At 29.2% G+C, this 10,231-nt stretch overlaps 2 protein-coding genes across 2 annotated transcripts; both read left to right on the forward strand.

The window, feature by feature from the left end:
* Window positions 1–1,976: 1,976 nt before the first annotated feature.
* LOC124838458 (stigma-specific STIG1-like protein 1) lies at window positions 1,977–2,552 on the forward strand. Its single transcript, XM_047314060.2, has one exon. The coding sequence runs from the start codon at window positions 1,977–1,979 to the stop codon at window positions 2,439–2,441; it is 465 nt and encodes a 154-aa protein (XP_047170016.1). The 3' UTR covers window positions 2,442–2,552.
* A 3,682-nt stretch (window positions 2,553–6,234) lies between these two features.
* Window positions 6,235–9,648, forward strand: LOC124838553 (Cleavage/polyadenylation specificity factor, 25kDa subunit). The gene is made up of 7 exons (XM_047314182.2): window positions 6,235–6,534; window positions 6,781–6,826; window positions 7,945–8,038; window positions 8,138–8,211; window positions 8,327–8,413; window positions 8,577–8,687; window positions 9,014–9,648. Exons 1-7 carry the CDS (start codon window positions 6,416–6,418, stop codon window positions 9,083–9,085), a joined length of 603 nt encoding a protein of 200 aa, XP_047170138.1. The 5' UTR covers window positions 6,235–6,415; the 3' UTR covers window positions 9,086–9,648.
* The last annotated feature ends 583 nt before the right edge of the window (window positions 9,649–10,231 follow it).

The raw sequence follows: 10,231 nt of genomic DNA on the forward strand, positions 1-10,231 counted from the left end.
TGTATATATTGTGATTAAGAAATGCATTTAAAATTATTAAATCAAAATTCAAACTTAAAAAGTAATGCAAAAGTCAAAAGTTAGAGCTTTCTTTTAGAGAAAATGTCCAAAATTCAGTTTATATATATTACGATTTGAATTCGACGGTATATATCTGTATTCCTTACAAGTAAAAGAAATAGTTTTTTTTATAAAGATAAAAAAAAATAAACAAGTTGAATTTATAATAGAAGTAAAATTTATACAGCGTTTTTAAATAAAAAGAAAGAAAGAAAATTATGTTTAATGTACCAATTTTTCTCAATTTTTATTTTTTTACAAAACATACATGTAATAAATTAAAATTAAACATATAATATATCATGAACGAGTTATTTTTATAAGCTAAACATCGAAAACTCAATCTAATAAACAGTTTGGCCTATAAATTGAATTTAATCAAAATACTCAAAAATATATAATCCAAGGTGTTTAACACCAATAGTCAAAAGATAAATTTAGAATAAAGAAAAGTCCAAGTTTATTTTTCCAAGAATAATAATATATAAACACCTTTTTTTCCACGAAGGCACTTTACAGCAAAACACAACTAGTAATTTAAGCAAACTTTGGAAAACATTTGTAGTAGACCAACATATTTACACTTTTAAATAAATTAATAAATCTAACATCAAAATATTATAACAAAAATTGATAAAATACTAATAACAGTGCTATTTTATTCATTTAAAAAATGATTAAGTTTGGAAAAAAATTTAATGATTTTGAGACTTTTTTCTGAATTAAAGACTAATTTTTAAAAAGTATTGACTTAATAATTTAGTTGGAATATACCTGCCTCAAAAAGTAAGGTTAATATATTTTTTTTCATGCAAATAGGAGACATAATAAGACTTTGTCATTCATGCAGAGAACAGTCTTTGGAAAATGTTGACTACGGTTTATATTTTATCATTCATGTAAAAGGATAACACGTTTGTTTGTTTTTTTTTTTTTACACATGGAAAAGTTTGTTTTGTAAACATCGACTTTCTTTGTGACAGAATCTCCTCAATTAGCAAATGATAAAGGTAAATTCAATTTAATGATATATGTACTTAAATAAAAAAATATTTCTGAACTAACTTATGACTTGTGTTGACATGAACAAAATTTAATTAAAAGGAGAACCAATTAAAATTGGTAACATTGGCAACTGTTAAGTTCATCTATTAAAATATTCAGTGAAATTGCGTGTATTTATACGACATTCTTGTATGAATTTTCATTTTGACTGATGAAATATAGTTCGGAAGTATTTATGATTTAATTTTTAATTATTTTTCCTAAATCTTATAATATTTTATTTATAGATAAATTACTTTACTTTCAATTATAATATATTTTTCATATTGTATATTTATTATTAACCTTATGACAAATCATACAATATTTTTATTAAATTATAGAATAAAGTAATTTGAAATAGACATGAGACAATCAAACAAAATGAAAATAAAGCAAAAGTACAATTTGTAATCTTGAAAATACTTTAAACCAGTAAAAGGTATATGAAATGAAACACGTTAAGGTAGTTGTTGACTATGTGTGTGTAATATACTTATTTCTATTTCTTATATGAGAAGGTCAGAAGGAAGAAAGAGCATATATCAGTGCCTCAGTACCGGTTTTTCTGGTTTATTTCAGGAAAGACTGCGTTTTCCTTAATACTTTTGTACTTAAATGTTCGGCACATGTTAATCTCGCGATCTGAATAACAAAACACAACAACATATGCTACACATTCACATTTCATACGTAAAAAAAACAAATCTATCTAATTTCGTTAATTCAGCACAGATTAGTTAGCTAGCTGTTGAATTAGACCGCTCCACTTGCACACTGTTTGAAGCTCGTTGAATTGACTCCATTCCATCTGTATATATAGCCACCCAAGAACCCTTCATTCCACTGCAACAAAACCTTTCGATTCAGATATGAAGTTCCTTCTTCAGATACTCTTCCTTGTGGCTATGCTAATGGCTTTGGTCATTGCTGATTCAGAAACAGTACACAAAAAAGAATCAGCATTCCTGACCACCATCAAAAGCCAGAACTCTACTGTTACCCCATCTTCTGAAAGTGAAGAATTAGCGTCTCTCCGTGGAGCCAAAAGCCTCAATGGCCATAAAACTGTGCATGGGGCCATGACTTGTGATAAATACCCTAGAGTTTGTCGCACTAAGGGCAGCGAAGGACCTGACTGTTGCAAGAAGAAATGTGTGAATGTGTCAACGGACAGAAATAACTGTGGCATGTGCGGAAAAAAGTGCAAGTACTCGCAAGTGTGTTGCAAAGGTAAATGTGTGAATCCTATGGTTGACAAGCACCATTGTGGAAAATGCGGCAACAAGTGCACCAAAGGGGATTCCTGCGTTTTTGGTTTGTGTAGCTATGCGTGAATGAATCGTAGGGGGCATCCACTTCTGATGAAGGACAATATTCAATTAATTACTTTTCATTAATGGTTCAAAAAATATAATCTATTATTTGTATGTGACTGAATAAACTCACGAAAGTGATCGTTTTAGGATTATATAGATGACCTTTGCTGCTACACGGGATATGTAATTATGATTTTTTTTTTTCATTTGTTGTGGTTGAATAAATTTAATTAATTTGGTATATTTGTTATAGCTTGTGTTGCTGGTAATCTTGAGTAAAAGAGTATCCAACTCTTACATAAACGTTTTCAGAATTTGATTCATACGAAATACAAATAATTTCTATCTATGGTAAACTTCACACGTCAGTTAAAATATATCAGCTTAATTTAACTCATTTTTTTATAATCATCAATTTTATAATTTGATTTGATCTAACACTGGATTAATAGATTGGTGGTTAATTCATTTAATAATGTTTTACTTTTTTAATTTATTTTATATATTTATTATAATATAATTAAAGTGAATTGACACGATTAGTTTTTTATTTTAACAATACAATTACAATATTTATTTATTTTACTAAAACTATTATAAAAATATCAATTAAAAATTATAGTATTTTTTGTAAAGCTGTCAAAATTGGTCACAATTCGCGAGTCAACCTGGCCCACCACGGGTTCGGGCCAGGTTGGGTTTGAAAAAATTATATTTTTTTTATACGGGTCAGATTTTAACCCAGTTCATTTAAACCCATCTCATTTAAACTCGGTTCATGCGGGTTGAACCCGTGGTGGACCGGGTTAATCCACCAACCCACTTACCTAATCTTATTTTATTAAAAATTTAATTTTAATTTTATAAAAAAATATTTATTATGTTTTTTTCCTTGAAAAAATTATTTAAGTTCCTTATTTTCAAAATTTATTAAACATCCATGAGAGTGAAATTTGTTTAGATTTGAATTATAGAAAGTTTGTAATTTTTTTTATTTAAAAAATTATAATTAAGTGAGTCAGTGAGCCAACCCGTTTACCCACCAACCCGTGGTGGGTCGGGCTGAGTTTGAATTTTTATGGCTCGCTAATAAATGAGTCGGATTGGGTTGACTCACTAACTGATCAACCCGTGGTGGACGGGGTGGCTTGTTTTGACAGCTCTAATTTTTTGATAAACAAATAAATTATACATCCAAACTATTTAAATACTATTAATAACATTTTATTATTTAAAATATCAAATATATAATTAAAAATAGTAAATAATTATATTAATAAATTTATAAAAAAAATATTTAATTAAGTTTTAAGTTTTTAATAAATTTTGAAACTTTCAATTAAGTTTTTAATAAATTTTTATAATCTATTAAATATTTAATAAATTTATATTTTTCATTCAATGTTGTTAAATTTTTTTAATTGAATGAGTTAAATGACTTATATTACTATTATCTTGATCTATCACAACATGTTATTTTGTTTTTTTATTATTTTAAAATTTTATAATTATATAATTTTATTATATTAAATACCCGTCTGTTTCTAAATTTGCAATTATGAACCCTGTGAAACGGCTCCTCTTAGCTTCCTTGTCTCAATATTCTCACATTTTCATCTTTCTTTTTAATAACACATTCACAAAGTATTATAGACTATGTGAAAGAGATGAACACTTCAACTCTAATAAGTTGCAACAAACACTTCAACAATGAGTGCCATAAAAATCACTTAAAGTTCCACTGCCACTTGTTGGATGAAGAATGAAACCTAATTTTGGATTTTTCGTATTTGAGGAGAATCTTTCATTGAATTTAACCAAAGGCTACAGCCTACAACTAAGTCACATTTTAAAAAAGAAGATTTTTAAGGTGCCTATGACTATGTTGGAGACTTCCTTGAATTTATAACTTCAAAACAATATTTGTAGAAAAGTATTTCCCACCCTGGATTAGAGAAGGTTCAGTTTTACAACTTTACGAAGGAGAATTGTTCTTTGTTCAATACACGGTTAATTTGAATAATTCTTAAATTTTTCATAATAATATCTAATTATGATAAATTGATATTTTAATTTAAATCATTTATCCGTATTTAATGAATGTTTGTACTTAATATTTTATAATACTTTATCAATATTTATTAAAGTATCTAATTATAGTAGTATTTTATGATTTATAAATTGTGATGTTAACAATTTTAATATATATAATTTTAATTTGGATTCAAATATTTATCATATTTTTAAAACTATTGTATAACTTTCAATCAATATATATATATATATATATATATATATATATATATATATATATATATATATATATTATCTTCAAAATAAATGTATAAATATCATATCCTATATACTATGGATGATAACGAGTCATAGTGTCTATTTGTAATTGGATTCGTAAACAGAAAGCTTTACCGTCAACTCATCCTCCATGTACGGGTATCCATTTTGAAAAAAGTTACTAATATTTTAAAATCTACGTGTACCTATTTTGAAAAAGTTACTAATATTTTAAAATCTGAAAATACTCACAGGAAAATATTAAAAATATATAATTTATACATTTTAAAAATCAAATTTAAATAAAATTATTAAAAAATATATGAAAATTAATATAAATAAAATAAAATATAAATTAAAATTTAATTTTAATTAAATTTAATCTAATAAAATATCAATTAACTTTATTTTAAATTAAATTATTATTTTTATTTTTTGTTGATAACAAATATTCACATGTCAAATAATATAATACTAGCACCCAATTTATTTATAAACGAGTATAATCTATAAATAATAAATATTTTGCGATTTCCATTATATCTATACATAATAATCATTTAAATTATTTTTCCAATCTTAAAAAAAAGGGTTAAATATATTTTTAGTTCCTAAACTATTGGCCGTTTCTGGTTTTCGTCCCTCTTTCAAAGTAAGGTATAATTTGGTCCTGAGAAACGTTCGTCTTAGTCCTCGAAACTTTAGTTTTAGTCCTCATTGGTTGCTAAACGAGGACCAAATTTTTAAACAGTGTTTAGTTTTCGAGGACTAAAACGAACATTTCGAAAAGAATGAGGACCAAATTGTACCTTACTCTTTGAAAGAGGGACGAAAACCAGAAACGGCGAATAGTTTAGGGACTAAAAACACATTTAACCCTAAAAAAAATAAACATACAACACATGATTGTCACTGGAATAAAGTTGTAATTTAAGACACTATTAAAATTAAAATAGAAAAATAATTCATATAACATTAAACTAAAATAATTACATTATCAATTTCAATGTTTATTTTTTTATACTTAATTTTTTTCTTTTGAAATTTTTTAAAATTTATTAACTTTTTAAAATTTATTAATTTTTTAAATTAAAATAATTGTCTATAATAAAAAATAATCTATAAAATAAATAAAATTTCCTATAATAAAATTATAAAAAATATTTATATTTTTTTATACTTATAATGAAAATATTATTGTTTTTTCTTATTTTAAAAACAAAGTAAACATATAGGTGCACTAATATATAATAGAAATATAATTTTCAAAGAGAATTAAAAATAAAATAGAAAAGTAATTTATGTGAACTAAATATAAAACTTGTATTATATTCATGATGACAAGAGGTTCATATATCTATATTTTTTAAATAATAATATCTTTATAATGCATAAGTAGAATTTATTTTCTTTAAAAACATGATGAAACTCATATGAGAGTGTAATCCAATTAATTAATTAATGCGAGTTTGGCAACGTGAGAGGGAGGGGATAGGGCCCATGACCCGGTGTTGAGATTTAACAGTATGAGAGTTGACAAGAGTAAAATGAACATCCAAATCCTAATCTCAAAAATATTACAGACCTAATTCAAAAGCGCAATCGAGCGAAGTGTTCTGTCTCTTTTTCTTTTCTTCAATCTGTGTCTTCTCACCATTCAGTTCAATTCGATTCTAATCGAAAAGAAAAGAGAAGAAAAAATGGTGTCGTCGCAAGTTGTGAATACATACCCGTTGTCGAGCTACACGTTTGGCACAAAGGAGCCCAAGATGGAGAAGGACACCTCCGTCGCCGATCGTCTCGCTCGCATGAAAGTCAAGTGCGTATCTTCTTGCTTTTCTTCTTCTTTTCCAAACCCTAGATTAAACAGCCCCTTTTACTTTAGTTTTCTTCTAGACATGATATGAAATCTTGACTACTCTTCCCTCCTGCTTCAAAACGGAAGAGTAGAAAAGAGATTATAACCTTCTCCTGTTATAATTTAACCTGTTCTTTGTCCTATGTGTTGCTCAAATTAGTTACATACCCTAAGGCTTCTCAAATATCATCATTTCCTTTGTTTCAGCTATATGAAGGAGGGAATGAGGACCAGTGTGGAAGGGATTTTACTGGTATGTATGTTAACCTTTTTTTTCTCTTTCTCTTTTTCTATTTTTTTTTATCAGCGTAGGTGGTGGCGACACTAATTTTTTATCTGGTTATTTTGTGTTTGTACAATGTTTGCCTGCTTTCTTCTAATAAATCTGTTGTTATTATGACACCATGAGATTTACTTTTAGTATAGGGGCCAAGTTGAAGGCAATTGTTTAAATTGAAAGTGACCATAGCATATGCATGGTACTCATCTTTTCAAGTTGGCTACTAGACTAGGAGCCAGTGTTGAATACTTGTTGGATAAATCTATGGTTGGTCACAAAATTATTTGTATTAAATTGAAAAACAGTGTATGACATATGGTGTCATCTTCTACCTGGTTTTAGGGGTTTTGATTTAAGATTTTTTTGGATGGGGGAGAGATTGTGCAGTAGGTACAGGACAATATAGATGTTTAGATCTTTTTACAGTGTTCTATTGTTGGAGCTAATGTTGGTTGGGATTTGATTATACTTGTGAAGTGTGTTAATTGAATTCAATAACTCAGGTGAAATTATGAGATTAGTAAGATTAGTATGTCAATAATTGGATGCGTAATTATCTAAACTGAAGAGACGTTCCACTGTTATATAATCTACTCCCCCTGTGCAACTTTAATATTGTTGAACATTTGAAGCTAATTGACTATATCAGTAGATCTATAAAATTGCATTTAAGTGTTTCTCTAGTTGACCTCGTAGTTATTAGGTCTAATCATGGAGACATCCTCTCTGGTCACGGGGATGAAGTTGTGTACATATTTGACCTTCCCCAACCCCACATTATGAGAGTTTCATGTACATACCACCCCCCTTTGGAACTTTGGCTCACTAAGACCATAAATATCCATCTAGGTGGAGAAAAAATTGATCCTCTTTTGGTGGGATCCTTTACTTACAGCTGATTAGTTCTGCGTTGAATTCATCATCTACACTTAGATTTTTACTTTTTCAATTACTTATTCCTATAATACGGTTTCCCACTGGGTTCTTGTTAATTCTCTCATCTATGGCATTACTTTCATAAGAAAAGAGTTTCATCTAATTTCCTTTAAGATCGTGTGTCCTATCTCATCTTTATGCCTTCAATGTTGCAGGTTCAAGAACATAATCATCCACATATACTTCTTCTGCAAATTGGAAACACATTTTGCAAACTCCCGGGTGGTCGTCTCAAACCAGGAGAGAATGGTAAGCTATCTTCTGTATTGCGAACTGGATAGTTTGAAAATAGAAGCTTGTGATTATGCTTATTTACTTGTTTTTGGGGTTATTTAATGCTGTTTACAGAAATTGAGGGCTTGAAGAGAAAGTTGACTAGCAAGCTTGGTGCTAATTCACCAGCTCTTGTGCCTGACTGGCAGGTATTATTACTTACTCTTTACTCATGTACTTTGGAGAGCCATGTTAAATTTGCCATTCTGTGACAATCCACATGTTTTTTGTTGCTCATTTGCATTTATTTCTTGAAAACTTCAGATAGGTGAGTGTGTTGCAATCTGGTGGAGGCCAAATTTTGAAACCATAATGTATCCATACTGCCCTCCTCATATCACAAAACCCAAGGTAATTTTGAAACCATAATGTATCCATAATGCCCTCCTCATATCACAAAACCCAAGGTAATTTTGGGAAAGAATGACATTAATACATTGGATTCCTGGTTCCCTTGGTTAGTTGGTTAGTTGGTCTGTGCTTACAATAATACCACTGAATATCTTGTATGCAGGAGTGCAAAAAACTTTTCCTTGTTCACTTATCTGAAAGGGAATACTTTGCAGTGCCCAAAAATTTAAAACTACTAGCTGTGCCATTGTTTGAACTCTATGACAATGTTCAGGTATGGTGTTATAGTTCTTTTCCGTTACTGGATTGTTGAATGAACTGTTTATAATTTGAAGAATTCTTCATTATCATTGGTTGTCCAATGGAAAACAACGTGTAATAACTGAAACTATTTCAAGTAAGGGGATGCTTTCAATTGATTTGGGAGATTATAGGACCCATCTCAAATGTTTTATTTTTTTGGGCATATGTTCGAAGTTTTCATCTACAGACTGATCATGGTATTAATTTTTAAACTTATCCACATAGGTATGCTTGTCAGTCAAAATATGTTAAACTTTTTTCCGTGTCTTATGAATTTTGTGTATCATTTGTTTGCAGAGATACGGTCCAGTTATATCCACCATTCCTCAGCAGCTATCCAGATTCCAGTTTAAAATGATCACTAATTGAACGCAAATTTGAAGCTCACATGCTGATAAATTACTACTGTCTTTTTTATTTTCGTAACCAGGACTGCCATTATCATTGTTGCGTAGAGAGAACTGAGTTTTGAAGTGAGTTTGTGAGTAGAATAGTTATTTAGTGACATGCTTTGTCTGTATTTATTCCTTGCACTATGGGTAGACCTCGATTATCAACCATCAACCGAAAAGATGCAATCAAGTATTCAACTTGTAGGTTTATGCCTAAAATACCCCAGTAGAAATCAAGGTGATAAAGAAGTGCCTTCTGTTCATGCTTCTGCCCTCCTCAGGTTGCCAATATTGGTGTGGAAAGGGGCATTGGTTTTCGTTGCAAGTTTTTCTGGTGAAAGGCATTGAATGGCAAAAAGTATGCATTTGAAATTCAAATATAATCCTCGTGGGAAAATTTATACAACAATGACTAAAATTTAAATCCCTCATTGACTTATTATAGACAGTTTTAGCATATCCTATTTCCGAAGTTGCTGCTTGTGCACACGCTTGGTGAAGTAGCACTTGATTCAAATATTGATACTTCATTTTCTTCTTTATAGTTTCCTTCACCTATTAAAGTCCAAGGGCCTGGTGTGATTTCTTTTATTGATAATAACGAGTAAACGTCAATAAGACCGAAAATAGAAAATAGTATTAGAGGTGGAAGGAAGCATTCCCAATGACAATGTACATAATAGTAGTGCTGTATTTTGGGAAAAAGTTGTAATTATTTTTATATATATGGCCATGGATTGGATATAATAATCTTTTATTCTTACCCTTTAGCTTTTTGGCTTCTCATGTCCAAGGCTCTCTCAACACGGCTCTGCTGCCTATTGTTCTCGCTGGACATTTTTAAAAAATATTTTTGAAGTTTTATTTTTTGTTTTATTAGTTTCGAAATGAGATCCCTAAAATGAATACATTAGTTTCATATAATCATAAAATGACCATTAAGACCGTGATATTTACTAGTAAAAATCAAAGTATTGGTTAATGTACTCAAAATTTAGGGACTGGATTTGCTTGAATTGCTTTGCAACGAGAGCAAATACGAGTTAACATTACTCTAAAGGGTATCGGCATCAGTTTTTGACAGTCTCGTACATGTCGAAACTCTTCTTGAAGACAATCAAAT

This window comes from Vigna umbellata, chromosome 5 (genome assembly GCF_029865625.1).
Source record: "Vigna umbellata cultivar VRB3 chromosome 5, Vumbellata_1.0, whole genome shotgun sequence".
Lineage (NCBI taxonomy): Eukaryota > Viridiplantae > Streptophyta > Magnoliopsida > Fabales > Fabaceae > Vigna > Vigna umbellata.